This window comes from Melopsittacus undulatus, chromosome 6, assembly GCF_012275295.1.
Source record: "Melopsittacus undulatus isolate bMelUnd1 chromosome 6, bMelUnd1.mat.Z, whole genome shotgun sequence".
Lineage (NCBI taxonomy): Eukaryota > Metazoa > Chordata > Aves > Psittaciformes > Psittaculidae > Melopsittacus > Melopsittacus undulatus.
The window spans coordinates 9,496,014-9,514,238 of record NC_047532.1 but is presented as its reverse complement, the minus strand read 5'-3'; the positions used below and the strand labels follow the sequence as shown (position 1 = coordinate 9,514,238).

The 18,225-nt window shown below is 43.4% G+C and overlaps 1 protein-coding gene across 1 annotated transcript; it reads right to left on the bottom strand.

Moving 5' to 3' along the window:
- Positions 1-631: 631 nt before the first annotated feature.
- LRRC40 (leucine rich repeat containing 40) lies at positions 632-17,131 on the bottom strand. Its single transcript, XM_005151195.3, has 15 exons — positions 16,953-17,131; positions 16,244-16,425; positions 15,760-15,833; positions 14,738-14,867; positions 14,189-14,312; positions 13,253-13,395; positions 12,075-12,247; positions 11,699-11,789; positions 9,251-9,296; positions 7,605-7,713; positions 6,616-6,723; positions 4,322-4,432; positions 3,036-3,113; positions 2,125-2,310; positions 632-1,334 (listed from the first exon to the last, which is right to left on the bottom strand). The coding sequence occupies exons 1-15, from the start codon at positions 17,101-17,103 to the stop codon at positions 1,229-1,231; spliced, it is 1,812 nt and encodes a 603-aa protein (XP_005151252.2). The 5' UTR covers positions 17,104-17,131; the 3' UTR covers positions 632-1,228.
- Positions 17,132-18,225: the final 1,094 nt, after the last annotated feature.

Sequence of the window (18,225 nt, the reverse complement as noted above, 5' to 3'; positions counted from 1 at the left end):
AAGAAAATGCTTCCATAACCTGCATTTTTCCCTTAGAAATACATACCACAGACAGTATCTCCATTCCACATCAACCCTCCAGCCTTCATACAGCTGGAGAGAGAAGTGAGGTGTACTTCTGCTTCTAAAGCTTAGCAGGAATATCTTTCACTTAAACACTCGTTCTTCATTGCACAAAGTTAGAAGTAGTAGTCATCCATAGGGACAGCATTAAACATTGTTTGCTGGCAGCAAAGGACAGGGCAGTACTGGGAAGACAGAGGTGATGCTGCTCAAGTGTCAGCAACAACACAGGTATCTTGGCATCTACACCTGACACAGGGCAACACAGCCATAGGACAGGTGGCTGCTCCCCCTTGGCGAGCTCAGCCTGAGAAACAACCCCCCCCTGCCCCAACAGCCCCGCTGGTACCTGCTACCACTTCCCATTCATCCACCTGGTGCTGCCTGATGGAGAAGCAATGGATCTGCTGTCCCAGCACAAGCAGCCCTCCCACTGCTACTAACATCTGTGATGTGTTACTGTCACCACTAAAGGTATTGCTTTCAGGACATGGAAGCACATTTAAACAGAAAATGAAAGTACCTGAACATTACCAGCTACATAACTTAATTACAGCATATGCTCAAATTAAACCAAACCAAACAGCCACCAGGGAGTGTTTATTGTTCAGAGCAGCTACCACCATCAACCACAGTCTGCTTATGTTCAGGTGTGGCACACACAGCTCACAGCACACCTCATATATACTCTCACTGCACAGCTACAGGGCTGAAGCCCTTTATCACATACAGACTCACCACTGAAGCAGCAGAGGAGAGAGAGACTAAATACCCTGGGGGTGGTTATAAAACAGGCATACAAAAGCAAAGTGGTTACTTCTGGCTTTTCTTCAACTACTTGGATGTTGACAATTCCATTTAAAAATCAGCTTGATTGTAGAAAAAACATTGTCACATTACTAAAGGCAGCTCGCAGTGGCATCCTTTATCCCAAAAAGTGTAAACATGTGGTGTAGTACTTTAAAATGCACTCTTGGAACATGCAGCTTGAGGAGAAAACAGTTCACAGACAGTTCCTGCTACAAATGCTTCCTGGTACAGGCAGGGTAAGAGGGAGTTGATGGAGGAGGAGGAAGGCAGGAAAACCCCATGACATTTGGTCGGATAAGGCAGTGCTTCACTTGCACTGGGACAGCCCAGGCTGACCAGGGCCTGTGCTGGTGCATCAGGTGGGAATGCGGCTCCGCAGGTACTCCAGTACCGCGGCAGTTCCTTTGGCCAGGATGGCTGCCCGTGGTGTGCGGAAAGGATTGCCCTCCAGCAGGAGTGTCCTGGAACGACAGAGGGAAACCCAGCTACTGCTTGTACCAACACGGTCACACACTCCACATGGGTCTGAAACACTTCTGAAATTCTTAATTCCTCTTCTATAAAAAGAATTTTAATTCCTGCTTCCCTTGTTCACATTAATCATCTCAGTCTCCCCTGTTCTGGCAGGTTAAAGCCATTCCCCCTTGTCCTGTCCATACAGACCCTTGTCCAAAGCTCCTCTCCAGCTTTCTTGTTGGTCCCTTTAAGCACTGGGAGCTGCTCTAAGGTCTCCTTTGAGAAGTCTCTCCAGACAGTGGGAAACCCCAAGGACCAGGAATGTGTTGGTTTTGACAAGACAGACTGCTTACATCGGTCATCTTTGAGGTGTATTATGCAGGGACATCCAGAGTCATGATTCTTCATATGTTATTCAGAGACTATCATCCTGCCTCTTATACCAAGTTATACACAGAGCTAAATGTACAGGCTGACAGTGCAGCAGCTCCCTGCCTGGCGGGTCTGTAGGTGCATCACCAGTGTGTCCATCACCACCTTAGGCTCTAACATGAGATTTACACAGACCAACACACTCTTTCCACTGTCATAAAAACCATGACACAACTCCCCCACTATTGAATAAACATGGAAGAAACTACACTGGTTTACAAGTGGTAAGAGAGATCCTTTTTGTGCACTGAGACCTACATAATAATACACTGCCAATTAGTGCTTTTTCCTCTGACAAAACATGCCCTGAAGACACAGGTCAGAATCTGTTTCCTAAACCATGTCACCACCCACAGAACACACCTCAGCGTTTCACAGTTTCCAAGCTCTGGTGGCACCTGAAGGAGGTCATTATTCTGAAGGTCCAGTGTTCCCAGCTTGTCCATCTTCTGTAGCTGCAGAGGGTCTATGGCCCCAACCTGATTGTTAGCCAGCAGGATCGTCTCCAGTGCTGGGATGCGATAAAGGACACTGGGAAATACTTTAAGTCTTCAAGAAGCAGGAGGCAAAACAATGAAAGTCAGAAGTAGGGCATTAAAAATATTAGCAGCCTTTAAATCAGACAGCATTGAAGCTTTAGCTATTTAAGAAAATGGTTAAGGTTGCTCTGAAAGGAAACAGCACCCATTATCTTAGCTGGCACACAGCAAAAGAGGTCACCGAAATGTGTACAGTGGCAGCTCAGCACCTCTAATGGTGTCACAGGCCAATTGTGGTCACTGAGTAAGGCTGGTGTGTCCCACAGAACATGACCATGGGGTGTACCACCACCAGAACAGTCAGCTCCCTCCATCCTGCTGGGGCAGGGGCAGAGGGCTCCAGTCTAGCCCAGCCCAGCCCTGCCTGGGCAGCAGCAGTGAGAGCAGATGCTCCCCAGGGCACCACTCTTCTTCCTGCAGCCCATTCCCCTCCTGTTCCTACATCTCAAGGTCCTGCTGCACTCTGGCTGCCAGAGAACAGTCCAGTTGGGGTCTGTGGTGGGATGCACTGGTCACAAGATTCTTTAATTCATTTTTTAACCAGGTCCAAAACTTTTGTGGCAGAAAGTTCCAAAACTACACTATCCATTGCATAGAGAAACAGATTCACTGCATCAGTTTTAACCCCACAGCCAATTGATCAAGTGGCCTCTCACTTACATCACAGGAAAATCATATTCAATTCAGCCAACTTATTTTAGTTATTATATTAAAAAATATATAAATAGTTCTCACCTATTAAAAGAAAGATTTATTATTTGCAGTCTTGTCAGTGCCTCCATTGCCTCAGGTAGAGATGTCAGGAAATTATTTCTGTGTTTGAAATGAGGACAAACAATAATCACTAACTTCTACAAAGTTTTAGTTAAGAATCCACCAAGACAGAATGTGTGTATTCATCAGTGCCAACATAGGGTCTTACACCAATTAATTGCTTCATAAAGGGGTTAAGACCATGCCCAAGTACAGATGCTTGCTAACACAAGCCAGGTTTCCCTTCTCATTTCTGCCAGTAAGAGATGCAAAGTCTATCCTCTAAATATTCCCAAGTACTTCAAAGCATCTATCAAACAGCTCCACAAACCTGCCTGGCAAATCAGCTCTGAGGGTTCAGAGGACAGCTGATGAAACTGCGCAGGTCCTTGGTGCCAAAGTGAAGCAGCAGGATAACTAACCCACTTCAAAATTCAGTTACCCTGGTATCCAATTGCTGTAGCAATTTCTGGCTATGGTTACCATGGTGTTTTCCACAGCAGGAAGCAATTTGGAAGCTTCTTAAATACAAGGGGTTTGTAAGGATAAAGAAGGTCTGTCCTGAGTTTGATATAAAGAGCCATTCCAGGACAATAAAGACCACTCACTAAAAGATGCCCAAACTTAGACCTAAATTCTGAGACTTAAGACTCTCGTCATAGCAGAGATGCTCCTGTCCCTTTGTCTTAGTGGCCCCTCACTCTCTCCAGGCACAGGCAGGATAGATTAAATCATGCCCAAGCAAACGCCTGCCTCTGCAACTGTGCTTTGTGAAACACCAGGGGTAACAAACACCAATGAGCTAATCCTGGTGTCTGCACAAATGCAGTGAGCATTTTTCAGGAGTTAGAGAAGGTAAAATGACAGTAACTCTCTCTTGCAAAGTACCTACAGCCAGCACGACAAGCTTTGTACCATCACTGTCCTACTTCCCAGCTGCCCACCAGGATTTCCTGGTGTGGGTTTCTTTTGTGGGGTGGTGGGGGCTGTTTTTAAATAGCAACTTCACATCTCTGAGAACCTTCTAATGACTCAAGCAAGACCTTTCATCACAGCAAGGCTCAGAGCTTGTCCACTTGGGTTGTGTGGTTTTCTTTAACCGATGCCTAAAATCTAGGCCACTTGCTGCTTCTGATCTGCCAGGCACCCAGTGCCGTGGAGGCAGCTTGGGATATGAAGAATTATTTCAGTACTGCTATAACAGATGGTGGTTTAAACAGGCATGAAAATGAGTTACCCAGAAAGGAAGTCCAATACACGTCACAAACCTGATATCCAAATGTGTCAATTTATGGAGCATGCAAAGCTCTGGGGAAATGGAGGAGATTTTGTTGAAGGCCAGGCTGACATCACAAACTGAGTCTTTCAGCTCCACAATCCTGAAACGGGATATGAATATGTTTTTATTATGTAAGCTCAGGTTTGCATTCTATTGTCTAAGTTATTGAAAAAAAACAAACCCTGAAGTATTCTACAACTCCAGGACACTCTATGCTTCCTGACATTTCAGAAGCAATCCTGAGTGAAGACAATGGAAACTTCACCTGTGAAGGTTGCCTGTCCTGGAGCCTTCACCTGATGTGAACACAGAGCTCATCCGAAGCTATCGGAATGGTAAATTTTCTCTCAATGATAAACAGAGCAAATTTTATTACAAAAAACTACTCACTTCATTGCAGCTGAGAGGTACTGCAGGAGCCATGGCAGAGATGACCATCACTGCCATCTTCTGCCCTGGAAGCGTTTTAACCCATGTTCTTCAGCAGTCAAACAAAAGGAGATTGTTCTTTTAGAGGCATGGAACTGTTTGGGTTGGAAGGGACCTTAGAAAACATCTAGGTCGCTCTGTTCCACTCTTCTGCCATTACAAATCCCAGGAAACAGCATTTGTTGCTTCTCATAAAAAGGTATTATATTCAGATGCTTTGGTGTACAATATTTAACAGATCCAAAAGTCAGCTGCTGAATCACTGTAACAACCTCTGCTTTAGCACTAAACCCAAAAGATAATTAAATGAGAAAATACTCATCTCTCCCACCTGGATGCCACTGAATTCTCTGGCACCCAGCAGCTGCACACCCACACCTACCCCAGTGAACAAAACAGCCTCCAGCGCAGGGAAAAGTGTGGGATGCACAAGCACCACCTCACTAAATTGATTCTAGAAATTGAACTGAAAATAAGAGTTTTAACTATGAGAAAGAGATTGCATCTCTTCAAGTTCTATGTGTTAAAGGTTAAATGTGCAGCACATTTGTGTCCAAGAATGGAAATCAGTTCCACCCACAAATGTGCTGCTAGCCTAAAAAAAAGTTTTCATGATTTTCTTGGGCTACCAGAGATGAAGTAACCTTCCTCCATAAACAAAAATGCTATTTATTCCCATTTGTGCCAAGAGAAACCTTTTCCCCGACTGTGATGACATAACAAGTGCAATAACATCAAATGCTGTGTGATGCGACACAAAACCTAACAAGAAGAGAGGCATAGAAACTGTTCAGGCTTCCTTACAGAAAACCAACCAATCAATTTCGCTTCCTGAAGAAACTGAATTTAAATAGAACCCCAGGTACAGTACAGTTATTGCCCAGTAAGACCAATCAAACCCCACTTGCAGCACTATGTGCATTTCTGGTGTCCTCAATGTAAGAAGGACATGGGGTTGTTGGAGCAAGTCCAGAGAAGACCACAAGGATGATCAGGGGCTGGAGCACCTCCCATATCTAAAGAGGCTGAAAACACTGGGGCTGTTCAGCCTGGAGAAGAGAAGCTGCATGGAGACCTCAGAGCAGCTTCCAGCATCTGAAGGGGGCTACAGGGATTCTGGAAAGGGACTCTTCATTAGGGATTGTAGCAATAAGACAAGGGGTGATGGGTTCAAACTGAAACAAGGGAGACTGAGCTGAGCTCTTAGGCAGAAGCTCTTCCCTGTGAGGGTGCTGAGGCGCTGGCACAGGGTGCCCAGAGAAGCTGTGGCTGCCCCATCCCTGGCAGTGTTCAAGGCCAGGTTGGACACAGGGGCTTGGAGCAAGCTGCTCCAGTGGAAGGGGTCCCTGCCTGTGGCAGGGGTTGGAGCTGGATGAGCATTAAGTTTCCTTCCAACCCAAACCATTCTATGGTTCTATGATAATGAAGTGGTGAATCCACACAGATTATCTTCACATCAGAAAAAACTGCTCCGTAGAGAAAACAATCCCCCAGTGTGGTTAAGCACCAGCACTTCATCATTGTGAGAAGTCACATCCACTCCCCTCAATTCTCCTCAACATGCTTAGCAAAGCACGATGAAAACCAACATGCAACGAAAGCACCACTGAGTAGAACCAAGCTTCTTTTTACTGCCATCTTCCTGTCCATCAGTGACCTGCAGCACGCTACTCGTACTAGAAATATGAATGTATTATCCAGCATCCCAATTATACTTCTGTTTTTGTGCCTGTGTGTAGACAAACAAATGCTTAGCATGAAGTGTAAATACACTTGACGAGGAATACCACAGGATGCTGAGGAACAAAAGTAGGAAAGAAAGCCACACAGAGAGAATAACCTTCACAACAGTACCTTGGAGGAACTTCACTCAGCTGGTTTTTGCTGAAGTTGACTGTAGTGACAGGATTGCTTCTGACTGCATTGAACATTTCATCAGGAATCACAGCTGCCTGTTTCTCACTGAACAATGGAAAGCATTTCACTGAGTAACACAAACAAGTCAAATCTTTCCTCTTTATTAGCCAGACATTTTCATCTTTCAGAAGATGAGCAGTAGGATAAAATCTACAACTTGAAATTCTTGAAAAGCTGTTAATCAGAAAGCTACTAATCACTGTGCCATGGTATGTGGCATCTGGGTGACAATATCATTTCGCATTGGTGCACTGATCTGTTACCATACTTAGGAAAAGACAGTAAGAGCTGAGTTATGTCACTGCCTCAACAAACCTATGGATGCTGCATGCTGGGCCAGAAAACATGACAAAATTGGCATGAAACAGGTTTCCCCCTCTCAGCTAAGGAAACACCCCCAGCACAATGACAGGTAACTGTACGGGCTCCTAAACATTTGTGGTGACCAAAGCCACATCAGCCCTTTCACCACTGAGGTCCCTGCCACATCCCAGCCTTCAGTAGCACTTTGCATTTCACCCAGCAGTTCTCAACATATCAGGTTTTCTTCCCCCTTCCCAACCTAACAGCTCACGTTGTTGGCTACAGTTAAGAACTAACTGGAGAAACTCATGTACTACAAGGTGTTCTGATACTTAATGGAAATTGCTAAGGAAATTTAAAAGGTACTAAAAGCACCTGAAGGTATGAAGTGTTTCAGTGATTTAAAATTAATATTACTGTGGAATATTTGATAATACAGACAAATAATTAAAACTCTGCAATTCAAACCTGTCTATTCCTGAGCACATGCATTGAAGTGAAAATTGCACAAATGCAGCAGGATTTGCACACAAGTTGATATATGTCATAAGGACTAAAAAAAAGGAAAAAACATACAAGTGTTCTTACAACCCTAGAAATAGGCAGTGTTTCAACACACAGACCTGTATTCCAACAGTTTCAATGTGGTTATGGCGTGCATGTTAATCCTGGATTCACTTGGAAGCGTCATGGCTGTCACAGGAGGCTCCTTATTTGAGTTGGTTACATCATCTGCAGGTAACAAACATGTACACTCACAAAGACTGCAGGCAGATGCAGTATCCTACACAGAGAGGTTTCGTGTCCCTAGTCACCTGCCACCACCCCTTTTAATTCTTCCTGTATTCCTGCTCAATTGGACATTAACTGATTCAGAATATTTCCAGGTATTTTCTAGTAAGGGTTCTCTGTAACCTTGGGTTTCTGGTTTGTTTGGGTTTGTTGGGTTTTTAGGAGGGGTGGGAAGGAGAGGGGTTGATGTGCATTTTAAAAGGTAGGAAGCAATGGAGATGCTACACTAGTGAAAAACTTGTGTAGGCAGCTGCCCCCATGGGAGTGGGAGCTAGAAACAAACAGGGAATTTGTACTAAAAATTATCTAGATCAAGTGTCTCCAGAACAGCAAATCTGACCACAACATTAATATTTATAAACCAGCATCACACCCTCCTCTGTTACAATCACACAGAAAAGCCCTTGGTGTTGCAAGGGCTATTTGGAACATTTAAGAAATGCAGTTTAAAAGCACTGCTCTGCACACCTGAGGTGTGGCCTCACACATGTAAGCTGCGTGAAGCTCAGCTGGAAGCCTAAACCAGTGATAAATCCAATTTCCCCTAAAAGAAACTGAACAAAACTCCGTGGAAATTGGCAGCAGTCACTAATAGAAGTCTACTAACAATTGTGCCTAACCACAACTAGTTGTCCTTTCACTAGGGAAGGTCAAAAAGGTCAAACCCAAGCTTTTTTCCCCCCATTTAAACCTCTACAGAAACAACACTCCTACTGTTTTAGCTCCAATTTAGATGCCATAGCACGCAGAATAAACTCATAAGCATAGCTGTTGAGCAGGACATCAGCTAATTTTATTACCCACAATTACATTATCTACTGTACTTCACTAGATAAGCTTCTGAGCATGTACTCTGGCATTCAATTAATTTTTGTCAAATTAGTATTTCACATCTGCATGGAACCTGATGTTCTGAAGCAATTTTACATGCTGCAGTAGCCTAACTGATACTGCCATCCTCTGGCAGAGGGAGAGAAAACACACTGAACCAAAAGGAAAATTCCCACATACCATTTTCAATAAAGCTTGCTTGCATGAATTATCAAGGCTCTAAATTAAGAGGTTAAGCATATTTTGCTAAGTGCAGCATAATCACTTCCATATGATATTTAACATGACCCATGAACTCGGTTGTTTTGCCTTATGTAAACTTGCTATTATGTTCAGAAAAGAAATAAGAGAAGCTACTGGAATTCCTCATGTAAAATGCATAAAGGAACCAGGGGAAAATACTGAACATTATTCTTCTAAATGATACTCCTCAACAAGGAATGTCTGCCAATCAGTATTGTCTAATAGAGTAAGAAAAAGGAAGAGCACGGAAATGTAAGAGCAAACTGCTGAGTAAAGAAAACTCAGGGTAATTGCAGGGTAACTGGAGAAACTTGGATGTAAACAGACACCCTCGGTAGGTTCTAATTCATTTTCATTTCTTAGGCAGATTCTCTTTAAAATGCAATGCAACAGAGCAACATACCTTGGATTTTGCTTCTCAGGTATTTCAGAAGCTCCTGGGTGCCTTTCTTCAAAATAAAGAAATAAATGAAGTCAGGAAAGTCTTTGCCAGGCAGTGTCTATGTAGCTGTTCTGACAGTGAGGAATGACAATTCCAGTCACACATGTGGAGCCCACAGCACTGGTGACTAAAACCCACGTAATGCTTCCCACAGAAAATCCCTCTGCAGCAACTTTGAACTTGCTTATTTACAAGTTTGGTTTCGTACTCCAGCCTGATCTCAGGCTCCACAGTTTCAGCTCTGTGTCTGGAGCAGATAGGCAGTTCCAAGAGCAAGGAAAAATATTCAAATGAACTTAATCTTCCCTTTAAAAAGGTCTAGTGTAATTGTGCTTAGGAGCAGACACATAAAATTTGTCAGGGAAGCTGACTGTTCAGTGTTCTGCTAACTTTTTATGTCCAAAATGATAAATACTGGGAAAACACTGCAGCTGACATCATTTGCATGGATTTTTAATAGCTCAGCTCTCCAAAGTTTTGACTTTCAGTCCTCTCATAACATCTTCTACTGGTCAAACACAGCTACTGGCTGCACAATCTACTAGTAAGTAAGCATAACCTCATCTAGCCCATTTGGCTTAGGATAAAGCTAGGTTTTCCTTATGATTTTACATGCTTTAAAACCAGGGACTGAACTAAACTGCTGAATACAAATTAACATATCTCATTCTAGATAACATCTGTGCTACACACAGTAAGAGACTGGTTGATCTGAATGCAGAGGGAACAAAAAAAGTGTGGAAGCTGGAAAGAAAGGAACTCTCACCTGGAATCTGATGACAGAAATGGAAGATAAAAGACTGAGAAAGAGAGGCCTGAGGAGACCGGGAGTGACTGCAGGCATGTACTGAGCAAGCAGAGGGAAGCCAGTATAGAAGAACCAGGAAACTTTTAAGGAAAAGGTGAAGGTCAAAGGGGAAGCTGAGTAACAGTCACATGGCTTGCACAGAGAGAAGATCAGGTAAGACACAGCTCAACAGTCAGGTGATAGTATGTTATGCAAAAAGGAGAGACCACAGTTTAACAGAAACTGACTGGAAATTCACCAAGAAGCTAGAATGAGTTTGGGAGCAGAATGAGAAGCCTGAGAAACGGGGACTGATGAGCTGGAGCAGGGATGGATGAGAGTAGGTGCCTGCTAGACTGTACTTACCCCCAGGCCCTGCCAATCCATAATCTCAGCATTTCCCTGTTTCTAAGAAGTGCCTGTGGAACTGCACAAGCTTCAGCAATTACTCCTCTAAATCAAGTGTAAAAGAACCTAGATAACCATTTAAAATTCCAGTTATATGAAATTACAGTGTTGGTAATGGATCAAGACAGTGCAAGTATAAAACACTGATGGAATCCTTGTACCTCTCATTGCTACAAATCTGAAATACACAGAGAAGTTACACACATCCATGCTCCTACATTTGAAGGACAGTAAACCCTTGGAAGCCAGGGTACCAGAAGTTATGTAACCAGGAACCCTAATTCACACTCCTTTGCAGGTACATTTTAAGACAACTTTGAACTCTGGAATCATGTATGGCTTTATCCACTGAAGCCCTGCTCGTTAATTTAGTGCATACAGTGCTCAGTTAATCAGATACACAATGTTTCCTCTCTTCTGACAGATACTACAAAATTCCCTTTCAATAGTCTTCAGTGTTGCTTATTTTTAGAGAATCCCAGAGCTTTGTAAGCTTTTACTTTGTAACACTGGTAAAACCACAGGAACATATATAACTCCTATGAAAAGAGGGGCCTGCTGGGAAACAAAGAGGGAATTCTACAGCAGCACCAGTGCCTATGCTCCAGCCTCCCTCCTGCCCTATGTACTTGTTTACTCATACATATCCTCACACCTTCACTCTCTGCTGGTTACCTACACAAAGAACACAGGTCTGAGGTGCAGCTTATCCTAAACAAAAGGTGGTATATCAGACTGTCATTGCCCAAAATGCATCTGCCATCAAATACACTCTGAAGATGGATCGTAGAGCCTTAAATCAGGAGAGTAGGAGATGAAGAGCAGACATCCACACCCCTCTAGGAAAAGCCTGATGTATAGTACTCGCATAGCTTTGCAAGGAACTGACTGCTGCAGGATTAGGCAGGAGACAATTAAACTATCCCTCTTTTCCCAGACATCCATTGCTTCATTTGCAATATATATTACAACTTCTGAAGCAAATCTGAAACAGGTCCTATAATGCAACAACCTCCTTTACTCCGCAGTCCTCATGGTCTTACGCACTACATCAGACTCCAGTGGAAAGATGCACAGACAAGAAGCAGATTAAAGTTGCAAAGGCTATGTGGAATCTGCGTGTATTCTGATTGTTTGTAATGTTCTGGCTACACAACCAGGATAATGTACGTAAGCAACACCACCAAACTTTAAATGCTATCTCTAGTGCTTACTTGCAGAAGGTCTCTTCGAATGGTCCTCAAAGGATTTCCCTCTAATGCCAGGAATTTCAACTGGGGAAGGTTCCCCAGTGTATAAGGCAACCTGCAAATGGAAACATCTCATTTCAGAGCAGCCTCAAAACAATTTCTAAAAGGATTTGGCAACAGTTTGTCATATGGTATGGTACTCTGAAGCTCAGGCTCAGATAAAGAGACACAGAACATATAATTAATAAATTACACCACATAGAAAGGGTTCCTTCACTTTATGATCGAGTCCTTTTTTAATTACATATCACAAAGTGCAATGCAGCAGCTACAGAGTGAGCTGTCATCAGATGTCATTAGCTGTGCTTCATCACAGCCACAATGCAGTTTTTAATATTACCTACTGATATCATTGTTGGAGAGGTCAAGTCGCTCCAGCTTCTGAAGCAGAGCAATTTCATCAGGAACTGATTTTATCTTGTTGTCTCTGAGTTCCAGTACAGAAAGGGACATCAGATGCTTCAGATTATCTGCATTTAATATTTCAATCTGATTTTCACCAGCATGCAATTCCTATGGAAACAAAGATTACCCACAATTATGTTACTCTATTAAAACTATAACCTACTGATCTCCTAAATCATGACATTGGCAAAAATATGCAGTGATGTGGAGAAAATGTAGATCTCAATTCCCTTTCATCTGCATATGAAATATCAAAGTCTCCAAAGATCCAGACACACTAGTCTGAACTTAGCTTTTTGATACCACCATGGAACCTCAGCTTTGAGTTCCAAGCTAGGAATAAATTTGTTCCATCTTCAAGAAATTGTCAATGACTTCATTCAAGAAGCTTCTTAATTTCCAAGTTATAGGAAGTTGAGAGGGTAGCTCCCCCTCCCCCTATTGGAAATGTGATTGGAAATAATTTTGTTACAAAGGGCTGAAAGAGCTTGGAATTTTAACTGCTGAGTTCAGAGTTATGCACAACTAAAGCATGTGCACTCTTTGATTGATGTTAGCATTGGGAACAACGCAGTGGCACAGGCATTCACTTGGCCCATTCATTTTGCTATTATTAGTTGAGTAACCAACTTCTGATGTTCTGAAACAGGCAATTTTCAATTTTAAACACACTGGGAATTAAGGCTGCAAAATACCTGGAAGATCTGGTTATCCTAAAAGGAGAAATAAGAAGTATACTTTCTCTGCAGTTACAAAGGAAGAAAATGATAATGAACAAAGTAAATTTATCTAGAAAATGTTCCTAGAGAGAAAAAAGTAACTGTAGCACGACAACACTAGATCCAGTGTTCAGTCCTTCCTCTTCTAAGTATTTCTTTCCCAAATCTGAAGAGTACTGCTGCAAATTTGTCTCCCACATGATCTTAGGATTGACCAATATGGACTATAAGAGTAACTGCAGATAGGAGTGTATTAAACAAGAGTTTTAAACACAACTTCAGATCATAGCACTTCACATGAATTTGTGTTTAAATTATGTCATTATTTTACGTTTACTGAAAATATCCTATTTTCTGTACCAAAATACAGCATACCAGCCATTTCAGACCTTACCTTCAGTAACTCGCAGGAGGGAAATTCTGGTAAGGAACGCAGTTTATTCTTTCTCAGATAAAGTTGTTCCAAAGATGCCATAGTTGCAAGTTTAGAAGGTACCATTTCCAGGTAGTTTTTAGTACAATCCAGTTGTCTCAAGCCTACAGAACAAAGTGTGCAGTGACAAACAGAAAAGTAACAGAATATAAAAACTGCATTGTATGAAAGCATAAATATCCTGGGGTTTAAAATAAGCAGAAGAACATTTTGCCAAACAGAATTTTGGAAGATATCAAATCAGTCAGCATCAATGTTGCTGAAATGAAGGCATCTGCTTTTCACTTACTCTTCACAGAACATTCTGGAATGCTTTCAGTGACACTGCCAAAAACTCACTGTTGTCAATAAAGGGTCTAAGCACTGCAGACCATCTCAGAAAGATCTGCAAGTCATTTCTGCAGCACTTATAAAAGCTGCTCCTGTAGAGCTGCCTCAGCTATTAAAATCTGTGTTTCATATCAACCACTACTCAGCTTGATATTTAACATTCAAATGTTACAAGTCAACTTTGTCACTCCAATTTATGTTTTTTCCTCTCCAGTAATTTTAACTCTCTCTCATTTATACCTTATTTTCCATTCAAACTATGCATTAGAGAAAGAAAAATGTCAGATTTCTTATTGCAGCCACAAGGCTCATAACCTCTAAGCAGAACTATGTTAATCCTTACACTTTACATCATTCCACATCCCATTTATCAAGAAATACGAACCATAAGAGGACTCAAGTTGGATATACAGTAGCTGTAGCTGACTTTTTTAAATCACTCTGAACTAACACTCGAGAACACAGTAACTCTTTAAGCATGTATTTCTTAAAACCTGAATAACATGCACTACACTTCTGAACACAAGTACAGAAACGGCTGCATAGCATCTGAAGAAACTGATTTACTTTTCATGGCACTGAGGTCAGCAGGCAGGCTCTGGAGCTGGTTACAAGCCAGATTGAGTCGCACCAAGTTAATGAGCAGAGCAAAACTTGTTGGAATGTCTGTGAGCTGGTTGTTGGACACATCCTGAAGATTAAAAAAAAATATAAAAAAAAGAGAGTAGAAATAGAGTTGTTTAAAATATCCCATGAGTATGACTACTGCAAAGTTAATTACTGGCAGAACATTAAAATGAGATGGCTGACATCTTCAGGATCAACCTGGGAGGAATGTGAATAGAAGAAACAAATCTCCTGTGACTGAGAGTTCAAAAAGGATTTCATTTTTCTTACAGTATTTGGCAAACCAAGAGCAAAACTCGGTTTCAAACAAGGAAACAGCAAACCAACAACCCACCATGTAGTAACTGAAACTGACAACATATGTAAAACCTTAGAACATTCACAAAGTTCTGTCGCCTTAGATATAGAGGGTTTTAATCAGCAGTAACAAAATGGGGGTAAATCAGCCCTTCTGCACAAATAAATGTTTTTCAAAGAGTTGTAACTTACTAATTCCTCTAAACTGACAAGTTGGCCAAACCCATCTGGCAAGACATTCAGCTCGTTGTGGTGAAGAAGGAGGCTCTTCAAATGTGACAGCTGCAGCAGCTCTTCTGGGATACTTTTCAGTTTGTTGTGGCTAAACACAAAGGGAAAACCAGTTACTGAGTCCTTTTAAGAAGGAAACTGCATAGAGACACTCCTGTTACCTGATCCTACCCATCACTGCTATCAGTAGGGTGATCTCAGCACCCACGGCTTGTTGAAACACAAACTCTTCAGAGCCTAGAGCACAGAGCATGGAGCACACCCAGCACGGGGAACTCCCTGCTGGCACAGACTATTAATTCCATCCAGAGGGAGAAAGGCTACTGTGACCCACTCCCACACTGCAGCCTGCACATTACTTGCTGCTCAGGATACCATCACCTTGAAGAAAAATCTGTCTCCTACAACTGTCACAGCCTTCCACAATGGATTAGTTTCCTGGGATGAATGAATTCTGTTTATTTCTTCAAGAATCCCTTTTTATCCTCATCTGAATTTGCTGTATCCCAGCAGGATCTTTGTTTGATGTACTTCACACACACAGAGGCAGCATCCCCTCCTTCTCCTTGTGCACTAGTTTACAAAACTACTCCAGTAAACAGAAGATGATGAACTCTCCAGCATGAACGAGAACAATACAATTCTTTACAATGCATATTTTTCATGATAAAAAGTATGTTTATACTCAAAGCTGCCAGAATGAAGCAAATGAATGTAGATACTGCTTTTGTGTGCTTATTCAAAGTATCAGTTTTCACCCTTCAAGTGAGACCACGGCTTTGAATATCAGTGAAAATAACTTTAACAAACCTAAGGTTATCATTTTTGATCCAAAACTTACAATTCTCAAGCTACTAATACTCTCTTGTTAAAAATCTGAAATCAGTGTCTGAAAGAAAACTTGATATCCTACAATTTCTTATTCACCCTGTCAAAGTCACTGTGGTATTTCTCACATTCCAGTTTTGTAATGTGCAATTTACCTGACATCAAGTTTCTGAAGATTCTCTAACTGTCCTAAAGCAGAAGGCAGTGATGTCAGTTGATTATCATGCACCTGGAAAAGAAAGTTTTGAGCACACAGTTACTAATTTGTACCTTGTATGTTTCCTTTCCCTACAAATCACGCTAACCTAAACACAGAGTAATTTTGTACACAGCAACAGCTATGTACATGCCTCAAAGCAAGTATCAACAGCAGCACTGTAACTGCCAAGTTGCAAAATTCTACTTAATCAAATACTAAGAGAGTAGATATGATCTTTCTACAGAACAGCACCCACTATCAGCATATAAACTGATATAAGAGTGATCTGTAACAACCTTTTCTATATCCTGAGAATACACAAGTGCCACTTCTACACATCCACTGCTGCAGGAAAATGGAAAACAAAGACCTAAGGCTCTGTTTATTCTCCCTTCTACGGGGAGAGCACAGTCCTACTGTAATGGGATCAATGTACTTACATCCAGAACAGTGAGTGCAGGCAGAAGTTTGACATCCTCTGAAAGACACTGCAGCTTGTTTGAGGCCAGTATCAGCTTGGTCAGATCTGTTTGCTCCCACCAGCGATCCGCAGCACCAAAAGAGAGATTGTGATGAGCTTCCTCTGGAGTATCCAAGTTTATCCGCCACACATGCTGAGGCACTACACAGACAAACACACACATGTCAATCAAAACCTTCAGGTGCTTACTCTCAAATTTACACCAGCATAATGCTTTCCATACACACGTATGGACAACTGGATTTCTACAGACATTTTTCCAGACCTGCCAATAACAAGGCTATAGCAATCTGTCAGCAACAGCCACAATTAAGTTCATCTGTGGAGGGCAGGAAGCATTCATTGCTGTTGCTCCCTCTGTACCTTTCCTGTCCTGCCCGGATGGCACTGCCTAGCGTAACCCCGGGCACAGGAGGCACAGCAGCCCAGCACACAGCGCACCTGAGCCCACAGCTGTGGCTTTCGGAAGCACAGAGGCCCGGCCCAGGCGCAGCCGCTCTCCCCTGGGCTCCCACCCCTCCGCAGCAGGCCCCGGACTCCCAGCAGCACCGCTGCCACAGTGAGACTGCAGCCCCGGCTCGGTGCGGGACGGAGGGTAAGAACCGCCCGCCACAGGGAGAACCCGGAGCAGTGCGCTCCGCGGGATGGGGCCGGCTGCCCCCGCTCACCCTCGCTGAGGTTCCGGCCCGACAGGTTCAGCTGCCCGCTCTTCCGAGCCGCCCGGATCAGACCCTGCGGCACGGCCGGGGCCGGCTCCGCCGCCTCCCGCATGAACACAGAGCGGGGATCCGCAGCCCGCGCCCTCCGCGCCGCCGCCATTCTTCGCCGGGGCCGCTCCGGCACCGCCCCAACGGCTCTGAACAGGCGGGGCCAAGGCTCCGGCTCCGGCCGCCGCCATTTCCCGGCGGCGGGGCGGGGTCCGAGCACGGCACCGAAATGGTGCCGGACACGGAGCGGGGCGGCCCGCGGCCCTCAGCCCGTCCCGGGGGGCACCCGGGCCCAGAGCGCCGGCTGCCCCTAACCCTGCTGCAGGGCTGTGCCCCCGTGCGAGACCAGCGCCGCCATTTCCACACCAGGCTGGCCTCAGCGCTGCACTGTGTGGTTTCCATCCTCCAAACCGACATGAAGTTCTGTCCCTAGCTCCCTCCAACAAGTGGGATGACAGAAATCCCATCCCCGCAGCAGCAGTGATGTATATTGTACATCTGGGGCTGATACAGTTAATGTACATATTAGGGTCTTGAACATGGGTCAGCATGGCCTTCATTGACAATAACGAGTTCATGAGTAAAACCAGGACTTGATTCTGAGAACATCCAGGGTGGATTATACCAAGAATGAGTTAACTGACAGCTTGGCAAAGTGACTGTTTGATTAACCAGCTTGGCAATGAAATTGACTTTTAAGGTGTCCTGAAGTGAACTGTCTTCATTATAATACCCTCGCCCAAGTGAACACCCTGCCTCCAAGCTTGTGTAGTGATCAGCAGAGATGGCACAACAAATATTGTAATTATATGGCACTTTTATATCAACTTGCTGTTTTTCATTTCCCTTTTAGTCCACAGCTTGCAAACTGAATACAAACATTAGACTGAACAATCCTACCCATACTAGAGGTTAACAGGGACCAGTGTCTGCTGTTTATCCACAACTCAGAGTGATACTTCCTGATCCCATCAGCTTCTCCTGGTGGAAAGGATGGGAAAAGAGTGTCTCCACCTCAGTCACTAGCGAATTTAGCTGTGGCTCTTTTTACTTTTCACTTTTCACAAACACAAGGTTTGTGTTCCAAACATTTGAGTTTCAAACTGCCCTTTTTGAAAAAAACCTTATGCGAACAGTGCCAAACGAGTAAAAAGTAACTAGCTAAGGACCAAATACGTTAAGTAAATAAGTATGTGACTCAAGAAACTGTCCTGCTTCAGGCACTAACACCTCG